The sequence below is a fragment of the Thamnophis elegans genome, chromosome 1 (assembly GCF_009769535.1).
Source record: "Thamnophis elegans isolate rThaEle1 chromosome 1, rThaEle1.pri, whole genome shotgun sequence".
In the NCBI taxonomy this organism is placed as follows: domain Eukaryota; kingdom Metazoa; phylum Chordata; class Lepidosauria; order Squamata; family Colubridae; genus Thamnophis; species Thamnophis elegans.
The window spans coordinates 141714905-141737277 of NC_045541.1; the positions used below are offsets into that span (position 1 = coordinate 141714905).

The 22373-nt window shown below is 38.2% G+C and overlaps 1 protein-coding gene across 1 annotated transcript in view; it reads right to left on the reverse strand.

The window, feature by feature from the left end:
• Positions 1-3884: 3884 nt before the first annotated feature.
• PRIMA1 (proline rich membrane anchor 1) overlaps positions 3885-22373 on the reverse strand; it is a 71498-nt gene continuing 53009 nt past the window's right edge. The window contains 2 exon segments of the mRNA XM_032233472.1: positions 3885-9621; positions 9624-9679. Of these exon segments, the coding sequence (XP_032089363.1) occupies positions 9578-9621; positions 9624-9679 (100 nt within the window). The 3' untranslated portion in view covers positions 3885-9577.

Sequence of the window (22373 nt, forward strand, 5' to 3'; positions counted from 1 at the left end):
AGGTATAACTTCAGAAGAGGTAACATTATTTCTAGGGTTTACAAAAATTGAATGGGGCCTTAATGTAATTAATATTTTTGTTAGCTTTTAGTCAAAACTTGTATTTTGTCAAAACTTTGAGTCAAAACTTTGTACAACAAAAGTTGTATGATAATTTTTGGGAAAAGATTGCCACTGAAAAATAACGAAGTCCAAAATCAAATCATTTTTCAAGACCAATCACACCACCCCCTCACCCCCAAATATTTGGAAACAGCAATTTCCAAAATTCTGAATCAGTAAAGATTCTCTTTAGATTCTTGGTGACTTCATGGACATATCTGTATATAAACAGATTTCTTGTGATATGCTATTAATGTCTGGGATCTCTCTCTATACTGTATATTTCAACTTCTCGTTGCCTCATGCATTGTTGAGCCTTCCTTGAATCTTAATGTAAGCTGGGTTGGATTCAGCTTAACATTTTTAGATTGATTAAGGTTGGTCAGGTGTTGCCATGTGCTACGAACCCCATCATTCTGGTTATCTGAAATGGGTCAAGTCAAAAAGTGGATGTAAGAATTCTAAAATTTCCACTACATTTAATCTTCGGCTTCTACAAACTCCTACAACCACTCATATGAATAATGTCATTCTCCTGCCTATATTATTGTTCCTATGCAGTATCCTACACAGTGAAATCTCAATTAAATGGATTCTCATTTAGCAGGTTTTGATGAAAACTCAGATTTATATCTGGACAAACCGTTAAAATAATAGACAAGTCTGTTGCATTTGAAGTGATTTATATGAGGCAGTTTAATTTATCTTAATTTTATATTATTCACAGTAATGTAATAGATATTCTGGAATAACAAAAAAAACCCCTTTCCCCAAAAACTCCATTAAGGTTTCCCTGCAGTGTAAAATTATTTTCCTATTTTACTGATAGGAATAGCTTCAAATACCACAAAGTATAAACTTTCTATATATCCCACATTCTTCTTTCATCTAGGTAAGGTATGTATGTATGTACGTACGTACGTACGTATGTATGGTGCATGCATATATGGTATGTTACAAACACATAATCTGTCATTGAGATTTTTTGGAAAGAAGCCAAATAAAATGAAAGCATAATTTGTAATAATTTTAAGCTGCTCATTGACATGAATAGAATACATAACAGAAATTCTGATGACTATCATAATGCAGTTTTGAATATTCAATGATATAATTAGAGCTAATAATAACATCATATAATAATATCTCAGTTTAACGGCATATCATCAGTAGTCCTCAAAGGCCAGTGTGTCTGTGTGTGTGTGTGTATGTGTGTGTGTGTGTGTATGAAGTGGGTTCCTACCGGCATTGGTACCGGTTCGCTTCATGCGCACTTCATCAACTGTAAATTGTTCTATGCATCGTGAAGAACATGAAAAAAATACTAAAAAACATGCCGGCAACCATAGTGGAGACTGGGGAACCAGTTCGGGGGTGTGGCCAGCCTGGGTCACTGCTAGTTCTGCGACCCAAGCCAAATTACCACTACCGTTCACCCAAATCAGTGTAAGCATGTAGAAACTCTGGTATGTATGTATGTATCTGGGAGAGTTCTAGTTGCCTTGGACAGGAAGATAAATGGATGACCTTGGACCAATCTCTCTCAATCCTACGAAGGAGGCAATGGCAAGAACCTGCCCAAGAAAACGGAAGGGACTTGTCTAGGCAGTCTATGAGAATCAGACATGATTGAATGAAAGAAAAAAAAGTTACAAATAGACCATATTTTAGCCTCCACTTGAGTCTTAGGGAAATCTACACAGTTCTATCTTCTATATTGCTCTCAGGCTAAAAAATAAATAAAAACAAGCAAACCCTCAGCAAAAGACAACTTGGCTTGGCAAGCAGCCAGAATTCTCTCTATTGCAATTAAAATAAGAGCAGTTATTAGTAGCCAGGTTTTTAGTTTTTCTATTTTTCTTAAGTTGGATATATCTATTGGCTTGAAGTTCAAAAACATTTTTCTTCTTTTCGTTTTAATATTTTTACGTTGAACTTTATTGTGCATTTTGAACTGTTCTTCACTATTAACAAATGAAGTGTTAGGGTTAAGTTGGATTTATGTGTACTTTTGTTAAAACGAGAATTACATCTGTCTTCGAAATGTTTTCTCTGTTCTGATTTTACTTTGGATTTGTCAGTGACTATAATAAAGAGAGTATGTCTTAAGATTTCTCTGAAAATACATTCTTACATAGAATTCAAAAGGCTTTCAGAATAAAGAACTAACAAGAGGTTCAGCCCAAAGGTATTTTGAGTGAAAATGATTTGCAGAGCATTTTAAGTACTGATGGATGTAGCAGATGCAAATAATTAAGGACTGGTATCCGCTATGAGATTTCTATTAACTTCAGTGAAGGTTTAACAGGAAATCTGATTCTTTTAATGAATGAAAGCAACAATGCGACACAATCGCAATGCAGTTGGGGACACACATGCAGCATGATCTGGATTTAACCTGGGTCATCCTTGGGGAGGAAAAGGCAAGGAAGCTGCTGCTGCAGTTGAGAAAGAGTACATGGACCAGTGGCTATACTAACATAACTCGCATCCTGTGTTCATATAATTCATGCATGGTATACTTTTGCTCAGCCTTCCCATCATCTGAACTATGGAGCAGAGGGGTTGCATTTTTTTCCAAGTTAAAGGAGAGCATTGAATCCTATGGGAAAAAATGATAGTTGAATTATTTTTGTTTTTGCTGTCACAGAACTATTATGCTCAGTCTTGAAATTAAATGACTAGTTCACTAAATTCTTCTGATAAACATAATAATTGCACCCTGCATACATACAAAGTTTATGCTATAAAACATGTCTATTCTCTTTTAGGAAAAAATATATACTTGCTACTGATTATAACATTGAAATCTGAATGAGAAAGAGAGCGCAAATCTCCCCATGAAACATTCAAAGTAGGATTGAGGAGGGAGTAAATTACTGTAAGTGACTGTGGAGTATGGTTTTTAAGAGCCTTTTTTTTTGAATTGGCAATTAATTCTCAACAATTCTGCCTCCAAGAATCCAACTTATATTATTTTTACTGTTGCAATTACAATAGGCCAAACTAATTGGAAAAGAAAGGCCCAGAAACCTTAATAGTGTACTTTGATTGCTCCATTTTCATTAAGTCTCAACAAGATATTAACCAGAGGTGGGCTGCTATGGGTTTGCCTGGGTTTGGGAGAACCTATAGCTAACATTATGGTTGGTTTGAAGAACCTACAAATCCCACCCTTGGCTGGCCCGCCTACCATGCCCTGCCACCACGTCCCTCCCAGGAGTCTCCATGTGGCCCATTTTGGATGCGAGATAAGTGCAGGGTCCATGAAGAGGAAAAGCAGGCCTCCCAGAAGGCCTCCGGAGCCCAAGGGAGGGAGTTTTTGCCCTCCCAGAGGCTCAAGAAAAACCTCCGGAGCCTGGGGAAGGCGAAAACACCACCCTCCCACGTGATGAAGGAGGCCACTTGGCCCTGCCCACCCAGCAACCGAGCAGAGAATCTGTTGCTGAAAATTTTGTAGCCCAACCCTGATACTAACTATAATTTTTAGAAGAGAAGAAACTTCGATAAGTAGCTTAATTTATATATTTTCTCCACGGATTTCTCCCTAAGAATGTTTTTCCTTCTGGACAATGTACATATTTACATATCCCCTACTGCTTAATAATGTTTATATTGAAATATATAATGATTGGGCAGGACCTCCAGTAACTAATAGCCACCAATGCCAACTATTAAACCCTTAAGGGACTCCTTGCAAGAATATGATGGGGAGGCTGTTTCAATGAACTAGATACAGTTCAGCTTTTATTATTCTTGTTTTTTCACTTATGTTTAGGGACATTGTAGCCTGCAGTCATGTTCTGCAATATTTTTTAAAAACTGTTATAATCACGGTGCTGCTATTTTGTTCATGGGGTTTTTTTTCAGGGCCATTTTAATAAATAGGTGGAGGAGGTCCAGGCTAAGGCTGCTTTATTGAGGTCTGGAGAATAGCTAACAGCTACGCTACAGAGAAGCCTCTAAAAGTGATTCTGTTATGCAATTCGCACAACAGATTAATTAGGAGGAAAGAAGGAGCATCAAACTGGCTAGTAAGTTTATTACTCCTCTAATATTATCTTTAACATAGCAAGAACTGCCTATGCCCGTGATGGCGAACCCATGGCCCGTGTGCCACAGGTGCCACATGGACCCCTCTCTGCCAGCACACAAGCCGTTGACCAGCTCAGCTCCACCGCGCATTTGCATGCATGCGGGAGATGCACACACGTACGTGGGGGGGGTGTCACATGTGCATGCCTGTGGGAGGGTTCTTGTCCACGTGCATGGCAGCAGGGGGGTCACGTGTGCATGCATGGAAGGTGGGGGAGCCCCATTTTTTATTTCAGGCAGCTTCAGGGAGGCCTGCTAGGCCCAAAACTGGCCACAGGGAGTATGCCACACCCCCAGCCCATATTTGGTCCTAGGAGGCTTTAGGGAGGCCTACTAGGCCCAAAATGGGGCAGTGTGTAGTGTCCGCAGCCCGTTTTTGGTCCTAGAAGGCTTCAGGGAGGCCCACTAGACCAAAACGGGTTGCAGGGGGGTCAGGCACAAGCACAGGGGTGGGAGCAAAGGGGGTTATATGTGCATGCACAGGGCATGTGGGGTGCATTGTATTGTGGGTGTGGGCACACGTGTGCACGCTGCCATGCATGTGCACGTGATTTTGGCATGCGAGGACAAAAAGGTTAGCCATTACTGGCTTACTGTCTTTAAAAGAAATACTTCTATCCAAGTGCAGATCCTTTAGTGCTTTCTGGCATCTGTTTTTTTCCCTTTGTACTTCTACTTCTCATGATTCTACCTGCAATTTAATAGGGTCTGGTTTGATACCAGTCCTTGAAGAAAGGAAAATTTCTTGCAAGATTAACTATAGTATAAACCAGCTAAAGGTTACGTACTTCTCTTCTTAAATGCCTGTCAACTCCAAGTGAGTGTAGTGAATGGAGAGCAAGAGAACAAGCCTTCAAAATCTGTTAGTGACCCTGCTCATCCTGATGAATAGAAGGAATAAAAATCAGGTTTCTTGCCGATCTCTTATCTGTTAGAGAAACAACGGGTGAACTTCTGTGAGCGAGCAGGGGACTCTAATAAAGTCCTTCTTGACAGAATGGAGGGCCTTGTTAACAAATGTAACCGAAATAGCTACAGAAATGCTGAATCAATCAGCAAATATGAAGGTCAGAAATGAAAGACGGTACCCGTCCATGCTATTCTAGTCTCAATTTTACCACTAATAATTGAGCATTCCAATATCTAAGTAGCTGCACAATTTAAAACCCAATGTTTTAGTATTTTGTTCGTTTTTATTTTATTTTACATTTTTTAATGTTTCTCTACATAAAACTATGTGGTAATTAAACATATTTTAGTGCTGCACTGAGAGGTATACTTTATATATAACCTATCACTTTATATATTTTTGTATATTAATAAATCCGACTATTTGCACAAGTAGTCCTCAAATTAAGACCATTAGTTTAGCAACCATTGGAAATCACAATGGTGGCAAAAAAATTGACTTACAACCAGTCCTTGCATTTTCTTTGCAGCATCTCTGTGGTCATAGGAACAAAATTTGGGAACTTGGCAAGCAGCATGTATTTGGGGATGTCACATGACTACATTTGTGGCCTTCTCAGTCAGCTGCCAACAAGCAAAATCAATGGGGAAGCTGGATTTGCTTAATAACCACGACTCATGTAACAACAATGGCAAAAAAAGAGTTTCTAAGAAGGAGCATTGTGGTCATGAATTGCCAAGGCAAATTTAAAGAAACTGATGAATATTCTTGACCAGGAAAAAATAGTGACTACAATCCTAAGAAAAATAATAGTGAAAGAACCAAAAACAAAACCAAGATTCAATCCAGGAGCCAAGATTGATGCAAGAGGTAGGAAGACGGAATCTTGAAATACTTATGGCCTTGATTCCCTTGAATATATGGTTATGCAAAAGATGCTCATGTCAATAATGGATATCTGAGATTATTTTTTTAATGATAATCTTATTTATTTTTTTATGAATATTGTGCTGGCTCAATGTAAAGTAAACTTTTTATATAACCCAGGCATATTAAAAATAATAATAAACAGTGGATGAAAGTAAGATGTAGGTTTCTAAATAACAAGTTTGCAACATTTACAAAAGCTCTACAGCAGGCAGTAAGAAGATTCCCCAGCCATGCCACTTCGAAAAAGTTTTTTTTATATATATTTCTAGGAGTAAAGACAAACAAATCTATTATTTCCAAAGCTATAGGAAGGTATTCTGAAAACCCCTTATGTAAAATCTCTGCTGGAACTTGAGAGAGCCACTTTTTTTGCAATTTACAACCACAATCATTTCCTTGAGTCCACTGTGCTTCTTACTACCAATCCCTCCCCCCCTCCCCAGGCACACTTCTTGACCATAAAAATGAAATTGATAAGGCAGGGTAAGTCCCACAGATCCTATACCTTCAGAATGTATTAAAATCAATTCAAAATGGTGGAAATTACTCCTTATTAATTGTATTTGCTTGAAAAATCCCTATCAACAATAAAGGGAAATCTATGGACAAATTTCACCATAATACCCATGTTATCAACAGTAGGCAGAGGGCTGTCTTAACAACACTAATGGCCCCTGACTGGGGCCCCTATGACAACTACTCACAGGAATAAAAATGTCGATAAAATTAAACATATATTTTCATGTTAATATTAATTAAAATGCAGTAAAATGTAATAAATATGTTGTGGTATTTATATGATAAAAGATGCATGAAGGGTTAACATACACAGATAGTATGGGGCCCCTATGCTCGTGGGGCCCATGGGCAAGTGCACATCAGGCCCATGCGTTAAGTCAGCCCTGAGTAGGCAAACTTTATGCTATGTATCTCTTAAATGAGTTAAAGACATAACTGGCAGGTCCTAAAATCTTGGGGACTGAGCAGATTGAATTCAGAGAAGGTTGTCCTACATATGTCTTATACCATCCCATTGAGAAATATTTGTGCAGATTGATGTGTAATCTTTTCATAGTTTTTATTGGCTTAAAGCAGCTTTCAATTCAATTTATTTATTATTTATCTGATTGATGTGCCTCTCATTTCATCTGTTTCTAGGAGACAACTGTGGGAAACATAACTGACCAAAGGCAATTATTCTAAATCCTTTTTGCAGATTACATATAGACCTAATGGCACTTTAACTAATATATTTCCTTCTACGGGTGGAGCTAGAGAAGGGTGTGTCTTGACTCCAATTTTATATGAATGACTTGGCAGCCTCATTGGAAACTGAAGACTTTCCTGCCCAAAGCTAACAAATACATGTGCCTTTTTTTATTATATGTTGATATCACCTATTTTGCTTTGCCAGAAGTGACTATGTCTCCAGTGACTGATGACAGCCTTCTAGCAATATTACAGTAATAACAAATCAACTATAAAGTATTCTAAAACGAAGGTACTAATTTTTTCCTGGTCCAGGAAATCATAATAAAGATATTTTGATCACTATCATATCGAACAGGTATGTTTAGGATTTTTTTCACCAAGTCCTGTTTAAATGAATTTTCCTTATCCATCCTAGAAATGAGATTTATAAGGAACCAATTTTCTAGTGAGACACCCTGGCAACCCTTACTCTTGGGAACATGCTTTTTTTGTACTGTATCCTCTACTGGGATATAAAGAACAAATCAACCACTGCTTTTTAAGATTCCTAGGAATAAGTTATTTATTTTATGTAACTTACTGCCTTGCAGATGCAAGCTCAGACATAACTAAAATGGTTGCAAAGTATTTATATTGCTATTAAGAGGCAAGTTATTGTTGCTGCAACAGCACTAACTATATTGATTTTAAGTATTATTGTATACTGTTGAGTGGCCAAAGGTTCTAAAATCATTCATTCATTCATTCATTCATTCATTCACTCACTCACTCACTCGTGCATACACTCATTCACTCACCTATCTATCATTTTTCATATTTAACTGAGACAGCATTATACAGTGACTTTGTCTAAGTGAGGGAGTATCAGAATTCAATGCAGAGATGTTCCCCATCCCTCACTTTTAAGAGGTCTTCTGAAAAACTGATTGTAGGTTGGAATACACTGGAATTCTACTGGAGACAATCCTAGCTACATTCAGCCAGCATACCAGCTTCTTACAATTTAGGACTGACACAAAACCATGATTCTAGACTACAGTACTGCTAGTTTCTTTTAGACTGCTTGAATCAACAAAGACAGAATATCACTGAAGCTTGACAGCAAGACAAGAAGCCAGATCGTGACACCTCATTTTGTTTTGTTTTGCTGGTACAGCTGTGACAAATGAAGGCATATAAAAGGAAAGACAGAAACCATATTTTAAGTTCTTAAACAAGGTATGGACAAGTAATAGCATCAGTCGTTCTTTTACAAATTAAAGTGACTGTGCCTAACAAGACACTGTGACAATGGAAAGTTGGATTATGCTTTTAAACTGTTTGTGGTACTTTATCACAAAGTGATACAAAACAGAGCAAATTTGGCACTATTGGCAGCCCCTTATTAAAAAGGGGACTGATCTATCACAGCTTTTTTCCCTACAACAGAAAATTCTTATTTAGCACTCATTTGGAGGAGCTACTCAAGGAATAGGAAAGTCTTCAAGGAGTTGTTTCCATTGCAGCTTCTTGTCCTCCAGAGTCAAACATTTTTAGATCATTCCAGAGATCTTGTCTACAGATTAGTGTGGTGGTTATACATGTGCAAACTGCAAATAATAATAGATATACCGAAATATAGATTTTTTTTAAAACACTAAGGCCCAAAATGTTTCTGGTCTATGGATTAACAATATTTAAAACACTTTAAAAATGTTATCCTAGGTAACATTTTTCTTTCCATCAGTAAGCTAATTGTTGTAAGACATTCTGAATGGCACCTATATCTAGTCATCGGATTGTGTAGGAGGGGATACATTCCATGAAATCATGCATCTGGGCAGGGAGGGATGTTCCCTTTCAGTGAATGGAGATTTTCCACTTTAACAATATGATCATCATAAAGGGTGGGTCTTAAAATGACTGTAGAGAAACAGAAAAATGCAAAGCTTGAATCTGCAAGCCAATTATGGTATTTTACCATCTTGAATAGATCACTCTCTTAATTATCAAAGGATCGCTGAAGCATTTTCAAAAAATAAACAGTCATCAAAGATGAGGAAAGAAGAAGGGGCACTGCAATGTTGCTTTCAAAAGAACAAGCATGCAGTGAGTAGGCCTCTGTGAATCCCTTTTTCAGAGTAGCCCCCGGTATAATCCCACTTTTCGTGACACTCAGCAAGCCAAAGAGGAGTCACCTGCTTTTCTTCTCAGAATATCTGAAGCGTGCGCTATTTCTGAAATGAAGTCCTCGGCCATAAGTCTTCTCTTGATGCTGCATTTCATATTCCACCTTGCATATTCCATGTGTGCTTTTAATGTTTACTATTCAAGAGGTGGTTTCGGAAATTACGCCACTGCATTGTTAGCATCAACTGTCTTGCTGTTTGACAGGATGTCATTGCATATTCAGCTTGACTTGTTCCATTCTCTTCTGTTCTCATAGGTTTCCTTCGTTTAAATCCCAATCAAAAGGATATTTTTAAAAAGAAAAGGAGACAGAACAAATTCATTAGCTATGCAAATACTGAAAAACATTCTGTACAAATGATTAATTATAAAAGGATTCTTAAAACTAAAAATATTGTATCTCATTCCACCACTGACTTTGTGCAATTCTATAAATTTTCAAATTTGGACTATTTATCTACGCCACGAATGACTGAAGAATTCTGTATTACAACTCTTAACAATTTTCTGATGACAGGAAAAAAAAGGGATGGGCATCCAGATGGTTTCCAGATATTCAATTCTCATCAATGCCAGCAGGACTGCCAATGGCAAACCATTTAGAGAGCAGCAGGTTGCTCCTGAACAAGGAAAATAGGGGGGAAATGCAAGATAATAACCCTTGATTTAAAAGGCTCTGTTCTGAGTACTTGGTTACAATGAAGAAAATTTGTCTATCGGATAATTCTATGCACATATACAAATTGCTACTTTATACATGTAAATGCATATAATATGCAAATGCTATGCATACAATCTAGTGTCATTTTATGCATAAGCAAAATTAATTTACATTTAATAATATTCTATTTTTACAGCTGGCATTATTCCCTGTAAATCTGTTTAATATAAGAGTTTTCATACCTTAAATCCTTGACCAAGTCTTATTTTATGTCACTTTTTCCACTAGCTACTCGATTCAAAAATATCTAGACATGGAAGCCAAATCATACATAACTACAGTATCCTACGTACCATAATCAATTGATAGGGAGATTGGGGGGCATATTGAATGATTGATTGATTGATTGATTAAATAAATAATAAATAACAAATAAACAAGTAAGTAAGTAAGTAAGTAAGTAAGTAAGTAAGTAAGTAAGTAAAGTAAGTAAGTAAATACTTTTCCAGTGGCTTAATATCTACAAATGAAGAACAGTATTGTTTCAAAATCAAGAAAACAGATAGGGTGAGGATTCTGTAGAGACCCTTGGATTCCTCTCTCTGGAAGATGTAGATGTGGGCATGTGCAATCCTTAAAACAACCTCTTGCCGTGAAGCATGGCGAGGAACACTGTTACATTATTACCACTAAGTACTGCTAACACTAAACTGCCAATTTAAACAGAGTTTGCTTTTACATGAACACTTAAGTTTGTAATCTTAACCTGTCTATTTTTCCCAACATGTATACAATTTACAGTTTGCAAAGATCACTACTAACCAATTTATGAAATTCAAGTTTGCTTTATAAGCTATAAAGCCTTAGCGTTCACTGAACTCTGTTTTTTTAATTCTAGATACAAGACTGGAAGAGGAGAGAATCCAGAGACATTATAATGCTGTTTCAGTAAGAACAAAATGAAGAATTTATGATGACTGGATTGTACAATGATCAATCAAACCTTTATTATGGTCTCTGGGTCAGAAAGCACAACAATATAATACAGAGACTTATAATTATTATAAATTATTATAAAACTTTCAAAAAGCAATACAATTACATAAAATGCACATCTGGCTCTCATGAAACATTATGCTGCCCCCCCCCCCCCATGGCCACACGATTGCGATCTAAGTCCTTGGCAACCTGTTTGCACTTAAGACCAGTTTCCAAGCACCCCATGATAATGTGATCACCATTTCCAAATTTCTCTGCTGGTTTCTCAAGATAGTCAATGGGGTAGCCAGCAGAGAAGGTTGCAAGCTGCTACCACCTGACACGGAGCTGAGATTCTGGCAAGCAGGCAGCTGATTGACAGTGAAAGGAGAGCTGAGATTCAAGAATAAAGAGGGCTGCCTCCTGAGGAACTCCTCGGGTGGATTGCAGAAATGGAGGTCAAATCCCAAAGATCAGGGCTGTCTTTGTGCAGTCCCGGAGAGAGTTTCCCTTTGTGCAAAAGGATGGAGGAAGAGAGTTCAGATCCAGAATATTCCACTCTGTTCCTGCAGCTCGCCACAGGGGTTTCTGTTCCATGCATGGAGGGCAGATGAACTTCTCCAGTAGGATGCAGAAACAAAGCGTGGATCCCAAAGATCCAAATTTGTTTCTGCAGCCTACTACAGGAGTTCCTAACCATCGATGAAGCTCTTTTGCTCCATTCACTTAATGACTAGAACTGGAGGAACCAGGATTAGGGTTGTTGAGTGAAGTGGGCATGTGGGCACCTTAATGACTACTTCATTCAATGATAGATTCTGGGGGTTGCAAGTCAAGCACTACATGTATTTGAATATTTAAAAGTATGCATCTTTTAAAAACAATATTCCTAACTTTTGACCACTCTGTTTTACAGCTTGCTTATAATATATTTAGGGTATGTTGATATTTAGGAAAACAACCCAAAGTAAATAAAACAACCCAAAGTCCTCATTATTCTCCTATTGCAAAATTTCTTTATAGCCTCCATTTACTTGTTAACATCTGAAATATGTATATGTACAAAACTAATATTTTTTAAACTCTTTACTCACTCTTCATTACTCCAATTCTGTTCTATTTTTTCCCTCCATTCTGCTCCATCTTTTTAAATTGGTATTTGTTTTGCAATTAGTACTGGTGTATGTTAAGTGCTGTTTAAATTCATAAATATTCACTCCATGCAAATCCACTCCAAATTCATGCCAGAAGCAGAAGCAACTCATTAAAATGTCTACTATGAAATCTTCTACGTGCAGTTGTTTTTCTAATTAGCAAATCACTGATTGAACTCTTTGTAAAATTGCTTTAAATGAAAGGAGCAATTTTATGCTAAACAAATGAAACTTTATGATGTTGAGCAAAGAAATGAAATAGGAGTGCAAATTTGTACTCTCATTCCCTTTTCATCTCTCATTTTCCTGCATCCAAAATCCAAGAGAATATTATTTAGAATGTGTCAGTTAAATACATCCTATTCTTATCCATCTGTCTCATTCAGACAGCAAAGCAACTATGAGAGAAAGAGAGAGAAACATGGGCCACTACTATTGGAAAATGTTGCAACTACTTTTATGGGAATAATGCCCAACCTTTTTCACTCCTTGTTTTTCATGGTCTGTCTTATGTTACAATGAAATCTAACCATTTATTTAGTGTGGTCTGACATTGAAGATGGGGACCAAAAAGGAGGGATGATGTAGTCGTCTAATCTGATGGTAGGAAAGAAGCACTAAGAAATATTGGATGGAAAAGGGAGGTGCTCAGGTCCTATTTTAGACATTTCCGGGTAGTCCTCAACATACAACCATTTTGAGTCCAACATTTCTGTTGTTAAGTGAGATACTTGTTAAGTGATTTTTGCCCCATTATATGACCCTTCTTGCCACTGTTATGTGAATTACTGCAGTGTTAAGTGATTAACATGGTTAAGTGAAACATGGCTTCCCCATTCACTTTGCTTGTCAGAAGGTTGAAAATGTGATCACATGGTCCCGAGACACTGCAAGCATCATAAATATGAGTTAGTTGCCAATCATCTAAATTTTGATCGTGACATAGGGATGCTTCAATGATCACTAAGGGTGAAAAATGGTTCAAAAGTCACTTTTTTTCAGTGCCGTTGTAATGCCAGGGATGGTGACACCCTTCAAAGAGCAAAATCTTAACAGAGTTAAGTTTTAAATTAAATTAAAATTAGTAAAATTAATTCAGTGGTGGTTGTGTCCCATGTATTTAATATTTTCTCACTTTGTCATTAATTGTAATTATAATTGAATTATACTCACCTACTCTCTTCCTCTGCAACTCAATGCTAATTATGTGTCCTTTCATATCCTTAGAGAGTCACTTAATTTTCCACTGAGATTTAATATAAATCTCCCTAAATCCCCCTAATACTTAAGATTCATTTGCTTTTAACTTCATTTTCATCATTCATTCATTTATTGAATTTCTATGCCGCCCAATCCCGAGGGACTCCGGCTTACAGAAATGAAAAAAGAAATTAAAAAGAATTTTTTAAAAACAATGGGACACAACAAAGTTAAAAAAAGAACACAACAAACACCCAATCGAAAGGGGGCTGGACCTCAATCAAGGGGTCAACAGCCCCAGGCCTGCCGGAAAAGCCAGGTTTTAATGGCTTTGCGAAAGGCTATGAGAGTGGGCAGGGCCCGGATCTCTGGGGGCAGCTCATTCCATAGGGCCGGAACTTAGTTTGTTGGGCTCTAAACTGATAGAATCATTGATAGATTGTAAGGTCTGGAAAGGAATTGTTTGATCTTTGACCCAGTGATGGATTCTTGACAGCCAATCTAGGACAATCTATACTTCCTAAGGTAGTCTTTTAACCTGCTGAACAGCTATTACCAGTAGTGCCCCCACTTCTCCGATGCCTAACTGAAATCTACTTTCTGGTAATTTTTTTTAATAAGCTTGGCTTATATGTCATTGTATTTCCAAAGATTCTAAGTAGTTACAAATAACAACAAATAAAAAAAATGAAGACCCGAATTTTTCTGCATCTTAAACATCTTTGTAGAATCTTACTTTCATTAACTCTTTGAAAAGAAAAATAGGGGATTTGATGCCAAAAAATGAGACCATCTGGACAGGGAGGTTCAGAAGCAAGGATCCATCATTGAGAAGGTTTAAGGATGGGTTCCTTACCTCAGATTTGCAACCTGCAGCCTTCTCTACTACATCTTACCTGACACACCAACTCAAACTAGATAGGGCAGCCACAGAGTTATGCAGGCCCTGAGCCATGTAGAACTTTAAAGGAGATAATCAGCAATTTAAAGTGCACCTCAGAGATCAAGCAGGATCAGGAGAATTACAATTCCCCTGCCCAAGTCCCACCAGAGGTCATCAACAAGGCTTAATGACATAGGTTCAATCCCACACGCAGGCTTGAATCCTGACCAGAAGAGATCAAGATAAACTATTTCATTGTGATTCTCTGCAGTTGTCCCTAACAAGTGAAGCTGGATACCAGTCAATAGTTACCTACAGGTAATATTCCTTTAGCAACTATAATTGGGTCTGGCAATTTGGTTGTTAAATAAAGTGAATGCTACATTCAACATATGACTATGGTTATGTTCATACTTTGGCTTTCCATTGTTTTACAGACCTGCAAGGTTGTAAATCTGAAAATTGATCATAAAGTTACTTTATGCTGCAACTTGAACAGTTGCTAAACAAGACAGTCACTTAACAAGGACTACCTGTAGTATAATTGGATGACGGCTTCTTGAAGACAGGAGGAAACAACACCTTATTGAAGTATACATTTCCCATTGTCCACGCTCAGCCTTCCCTTACTTTAAGGATGTCTTTCATCAGCCGGGTAGGATAGATGATCAAGTACAGAGAACTTTGCCAGTATTCAGAATATCCCAATATTTTGCAAGACAAGACCTCTGTAATTTCAGCTGGACCTACCACAGCTAGTCTCTAACCCTGGGGCTATCTGAATGATTTTATCCTCCAGATTCTGTCTGAATTCACTGCAATGGCAAATTCATCTTCTGACCTGGCGTTTCCATAATAGGAACTAATTCACTTTTAATAATGCTTAGGATGACTATCTGCAGAAGCAGCAAGACCAGAGAAATATTCCCATTCTTACCACTATTTGAATATGATCTCCTACCCATGTCTGGTTATATAAATTTTTCTTTTTATACCAGCTTCACTCTAAACACTTCTTAAGCCATTTATCTCCTGGAGATTCCAAGGAAATTACTTGAATTAATGGTCCAAGTTAGAATGCTTGGAAACAATCCTGTCAAGTGCTATAGGTAACTCTTATTCCAGATATCAGTGAGATACTCAAAAGAACTCCCTACCAGGCTTCAGGGAACTCCACATTGGTCTGAGGAAATAGAGTGATTTATTAGACGCCTGGGGTGGGCTCTCCTCCCTCCAGAAGTTTGCTGTGCCATTAATTATATTATATTCAGAGTGATGAAACTATGCCTTCCTCAGAACATCTTTCAGCTGCTCCAAGGCAAAAGCCAAATCTGACATGTGGCTGCCTACATGGATTAGGGCCATGATCTCCTACAATAAATCTAGGGTTGTCATGATGGCCAAATTCACAAATTACATCATTTCTTATGTATATGAGAGATTAACTGTACAGAAAGATAAATTTACAACAGAACTCTTCTGAGCTCTCTCAACTTTCACAGATGATATCAAGTTACTCAAGGAGTGTATATTCCAAAAAGAGTGAAAAAGAGGGAGAATTTTAAATAATTTAAAAATGTCAGTAAAATTCTGTCAGACAAGAATGTTCAACAATTCCAAATAATGCTAAATAATAAAGTCCTTCTGAGTTCATTAAGAGTATCACTGCCTCTCTTATTTACTCTGAACCTTAGCTCACAAATACAGACAGTCCTTCTTTAGTGTCCGCAGCTGGGACCGGTAGCTTGGTCTTTAAGTAAAGTGGTTACTATGTGAAACTGCAACTATTTTATCTTACTTCAGCTTTCCTTTGCTTTATAGACCTGCAAAAGTTATACATGCAAGGACTAATTGTAAAGTCATAACTGTTAAACTAAATGTGAACTATCTGTGTATGTTTTCCGTGGCTGAAATCTTTTCTTTTTTATGATTTCTTTTTCCAGTTTTTAATTATATCTGCAGAGAAAGATATCTTTCAGAAATTTCTGGTATTTTCCCCATAAGCATTAAGGGTATCACACTTAGTTTTCATTCATTTGCCAAGTGTCTTTATCAATACTTCAGATCGGCTTTAAACACACAGAGAGTGCTAATGCAGATGACAATATAATGGTACCATGCTATCATATTGATTAATCACAATTACTTTCTTAGCAGCTCTACTTTGGTCTAACCGAAGTTTACATTCTTTTGCAAAATTACCTCATATGCAACACATTTTATTTATGTACTTACTGTATATTTAATACTTGCTAATTGCCCATCTCCCTTGTTCCTTAATGAAATAGCCATCAGACCACAATAAGTAACCCTAGGCAATAAGTGACCCTAACCCTAACCCTAGCCTAATCTTTATTGCCCTGCTTACAGAAACTGTATCTCCGGTTAACCCTTATTATATTGTAACAGCTAAGGCGAAGTGCCCATGACATACGTGATGTTGAGTTGGGCCATGCCCACCCAGTCATATAATCACTGAGCTCCGCCTACCCAGCTGGCCATTTGGGCAGAGAACCGGTTGTTAAATTATTTGAATCCCACCACTGAGTTGCAACTAGTATGTCAGCCTATGTTAATAAGACACTCCTAACTTTGAGACCACATGTGTCTGCAGTGTCAATAATAGATTGAGAAACACCTCAAACAGTGAAACAGATTACTCACAGGGACTACAACTCTCTATTAGCAGTGGTTCTCAACCTTCCTAATGCCATGGCCCTTTAATACAGTTCCTCATGTTGTGGTGACCCCCAACCATAAAATTATTTTTGTTGCTACTCTATAACTGTAATTTTGCTACTGTTATGAATCGTAATGTAAATATCTGATATGCAGGATGTATTTTTATTGTTATAAATTGAACATAATTAAAGCATAGTGATTAATCACAAAAACAATATGTAATTATATATTGTGAAATATTTCTTAATATATATATTAAGAGAATAGATCTTTCTCTTTCTCTCTCTGTGTGTGTGTGTGTGTGTGTGTGTGTGTCGTCTCTTTGTGTGTGGCTCTTTGTCTCTCTCCCGCTCCCTCCCCCTGTCTCTCTCTGCATTCTCTCTCTGTATCTGTCTCTCTCCTTCCTTCCCCATCTCTGTCACTCTGTGTGTGTGTGTCTCCCACTCATTCTCTCTGTGTGTGTCTCTGTCTCTCTCTGTCACTCCCCTCCCAGCCAATTTCTGTCACTCTTTGAATGTGTGTGTCTGTCTCTCACTCACTCAATCACTCACTCTGTGTCTCTGTGTCTCGTCTGTCTGTCTGTCCCTCGCTCCCTCCCTTCCCCATCTCTGTCACTCTGTATGTGTGTGCCTCACTCACTCTCTCTGTGTGTGTCTCTGTCTGTCTGTTTCTCTCTGTGCCTCTGTCTGTCTGTCTATGTATCTCTCTCTCCCCTCCCCTCCATCTCTCTCACTCTGTGTGTGTGTCTGTCTGTCTCTCTCACTCACTCACACAGACACACCCACATACTGTGGTCACGTTTAATCATAGGTTAAAAGTACCTGGCAGCGGCGTTTTTCAGTGGGGGAAAGTCCTCCGAGGCATAATTTACGAGGTGTGCACACGCCATGCGTCTATGTTTTCAACGGCGTGTCACCATGGCGAGGCTCTGCACAGCTGGCGATGACTCCGGAGCCCATCTGGGAATATGAGGAACACGAGGGGGACTCCTCCCCCTGCGGATGGGCTCCAGACACACAGCCATCTCATTTCCAATTGGGGGGATCCATGCAGAGGATTTCTCCCCCTCAATTGGAAAAAAGGCCGTGCAGCCTGATGAAGTGGCGGCAGCAGCGTGTTGCTGGGCGATGGGCAGAGTGGAGGACAGCCCTTGCCTCTGGGGCATTTCTTGCGGGACATGCTGGCTGGTGCTGCTTCAGGGCACCCCGGCCGCCGGCTCCTCCGTGTACAGCCCAGCTCCCAGCACTGCCTGCATCCCGTCCAGTGCCCATCCTCGGCAGCATGGATGGGCTCCAGACCCCACACATCTTTCACAGCTGCCTCATTTCAAATTGGGGGGGGGATCCATGCAGAGGATTTCTTCTCCCCCACAATTGGAAATGAGGTGGCTGTGAAGACAAGGCAGCGTTTTGTCAGAGTGAGAACACTTTCCCACCATTAGGAAGTCTCTGAGGCTGTAATTGTACGGGGTGTGCGCGCACACCTATGTTTCGTCGGCGTGGAGCTGCGGTGACACTCTGCGCAGCTGGCAATGACTCCGGAGCCCATCCGCAGGGGGTTTCGAGGAACAAGAGGTGGAGTTTAAAGTTTAGAGTTCCAATGGTCTTAGCGATCCCTGTGAAAAGGTTGTTCGACCCCCAAAGGGGTCGCAACCCACAGGTTGAGAACCGCTGCTCTATAGGATTGACTATGTATCAGTAAAAGAGGCAGATGAAACACTCATCAATAGCACTTCTGGTTTATTGTCCTGACAGTGAACTGAATGAATCCAAGATGCTTTGTGATCTGCTGAAGATATTTCTTTATAAAATGAAAACCTGAACAACTTCAATGTGATCTATGGTCTCTATTATTGTCAAGTAATTAGACTGGTCTTTAACAACTGAGGAAAAGATACACACTGGTCTAATATCTGGGAACAATTATAAACCATGCTGGATGTTAACTCGCAAAGCATAGATTGAATGTATAGCCTCTCTAAGAACATCTGTGATATTTCTGTCTTATAGATTTGATAGCTGCTGCACAGCTGGTGCATAGCATAAGGTAGATGGACTAATGATAGAATAATTTGCAAGGTAGGTTATATGCCTATATATTCCAATGAAATAATAGACTGTTCAAGGAATCACAGAATCATAGTTCATTTCATTTGTATAGGATTCCGCCACAAAAATCAGGAATTTTGGGTTTAAGCAAGTTTGTTTATGAAATCTATCATTAGTTTCTTGTATGACATATCAATATCCCCCACCTTAAAAAAATTCTAGAGTTTACATTATAGTTTTCTTACCAGGTATTATACTAGCATGCCCATAGCATAGCATAGCATAGCACAGCACAGCACAGCACAGCACAGCACAGCACAGCACAGCACAGCACAGCACAGCACAGCACAGCATAGCATATAGCACAGCATAAACGGAAACTGTTATCTGGAGTGGAAATATAACCTGCTATTGGTAAATTCTATGTCAAAAAGTATTTGAAGATATTCAGTAGCCCAGTAAATATCAGAGTCATGAGGACAGGACTATTTTTTAGTAGTGTCAACAATGCCTTTCTTTAATTCAATAATCATGTACTTTTTCAATAATACTTCAATGAACCATTAAGGGACTTCTTATTCATTTGACAAATGAATTCTGAAGAATGATGATGACATTTTCCCAAATGAAATTGACTGCAATTAAATGATCCTTGATAAGTATGATCTTGATTGTTATTACAATTTTTAGTTGCTGAAATAAAAATTCCTTTCCTACCAGATCTACTAGTCACATGCAGGTCTGCAGGGGATGTAAATTCAAGTTACACAGAGCTGTCCATGTAATTTTCTTAGCAATAATATGTTAGTAGCTACTTCCAGAATATTTGTTTGATTTTTCTAATCCCTTCTACAACCCTAGAATTCCATAGTAACCTTTCATCCAAGTTCTCACTAGGTTTGACCCCCGCGTAATTTAAAATAAATAAAATCAATTAAACATGAAGAGATGGGTGTCTCCCATGAAATCTTTGCTTTTTTTTTTTTTTTTTTGGTATCTTGGGATAGTTATCATCTTTTAAAGTTACAAAACAAGGTTAAAGAAATAGACTCCATGTAGCATTCATAGGTATTTGCCACTACTAAATGAAACTGCATTAACAAGAACAGATTTAGTCTTAATGCTGGATAAAATAGAATATGATGAATTTACAGTTTGCTGTTTTATGTTTAACAATCACTCTGTCCCAGTTGGTTTGGAGAATGCTTTCTGCCACAAGAATATGCCACTCTTAACCTACATCAATGAAGGCCTTTCTCTGTTTTGTTTTTTTGCTTTTAGGCACAGTTGGAAGTCCAACCTAGCAAAAGGCTACCCAGGGATAGCAAAGCTGTGCAATGTCTTTGTTTTTGAAGCCTTTAGGGAATGTTTCTTTTAGTAGGCTTTCGTTTTTTTGCAGCTTCACCTTATTCCACTACAAAGCACTTACTGCTTCCAAAGAAACATGTAGGTCTCTGCCATAGAAACTGTCTTCCAAATGGACTGGAAGAGGCTCCAACTCCAAATCTCCTTTTCTTCAATATCTGCAGTGCATCACCAGCACTGTCCCAAATTTCCATCCGTTTTAATGAAACACACAGACACGCCCTAAAATACATGTACATGGCTTTAAAAAAAAAAGGCTACCCAAGCATGGGAAAATTCTGATCCTACCAATGTGAATAATAAGGTTTATTTATTTTGGAGACCTCTTCCTGCCTCCAAAACATTAAATTTAGTTTTGGCCACCAAAATGTAGCCTTTCCCTCATCTAGAGGTGTCCTGGAGTTACACTTTTTAAATGTGTACCTCTGAAGGAAAAGGAGCACTATCTCTCATAGAGTTAATAAGAAGCAGCCTTATATGTGCTAATACTTTATACATTCTTTCTTGTGTCTGAAAGCAAGCCAAACAGAGTTTTTATTTTGCAGTCTATATGTCTCCAAGAGAATAAGAAGGCACTACAAGTTGAACTATCACAATCTGTACAGATATCAGATAAAGAGTTGACAGCATCTTGAGGTCTAAAATAGAATGATGAGCTTCACTATGGAGCAGGGCCAGTCTTCTCTTTGTGTAGTAGTGCCTTCCAAAACTGTGGGCTTATAACATCCATCATTTTTAGCTAGATTCAAGAGCAAAAAGATGTGAAATTAGGCTGATAACGGTATCATCTTGCCCAGATGGTCTGTGCTCATAGAAAGCTTGCCTTTCTTTATTTGTAATTTTTTTAAAAAAATAATGTTTAATAAGATTATAACTAGACTGTCAAAAAAGAAAGTAAAGAATCTTCACAATTTTAGAAAGCTATTTTCTGCCTGGCATGTGTAATTCTTTATCATATAATTTGTGTGCTGTTCTTTTTTAGACATAATTGTTTCTATTCTCAAGCATTAACACTGATTGACTTTAATTAATGGGTGAAAACAAGAGGGTGATTCTGAATTTCAGTAATTCTAATGTTCTGCAATGAGAAACTGATTAATAGATTGCCAGGTCACAACTGAGATTCTCCCTGGGCTTTGCAATGATTGATTATGCAGAAGACACCACATTTATAATGAACATTGCCCATTCTTGAGCTTTCTGCTGTGTGGTATACTTGGAATTCTGCTTGTAGAAATAAAAAGCAAAGAAAACTGTATGGACCTCTTGGCAGAAATACCTACAGCCGTGGAATTCCAAGTATCAACCAAGCTATGTTGCAGCTTTTCAAGAATAGCTAAGGTTGGTAACAGAAGATAGGTGAAGGGCAAGGCGAAAGAAAGGGTGAGGGGGAAAATGTTGCCTTTCTCTTTAAAGGAGAAGAGTAATTATACTTTTGTTAGCTGCTAAATCCACTAAGAATCACAGACTTAAAAGTTCGATTTGACTATCAATTAGGGTTTGCCTCTTGTGTAAACAGGGAATTGATAAACCAACTGCAAGTTTTTGTTTTACTTAATTTTATATAGCAAACAGATGAAGAGATGAGTTACAGAAACACATTAAATTTGTAACGAATTTGAAGAAGGCTATTACATGTATTGTATTAACTTCATCTGAGACCAAATTAGGAAAAGCTACAAAAGTCACCAGTATTTTCAACATAAGGTTTGCACAGTATGTGATCACCTGGCACAAAAACATTTTCTGCATCAGTCACTGTCTTAGAGCAGCAGTCCCCAATCTTTTTTGGCACCAGGGACCAGTTTCGTAGAAGACAATTTTGCCACGGACCGGGGGTGGGGGTTCAGTTTTGCTCACTCACTCGCTGCCCACCATCAGCTTTGCAGCTGGTTCATGACCTGGAGATTGGGGACCCTTACCTTAGAGGATAAGGAGGACACTCATTTGTTATACAGATAGCAGATTGTATTATCTGTTTAAA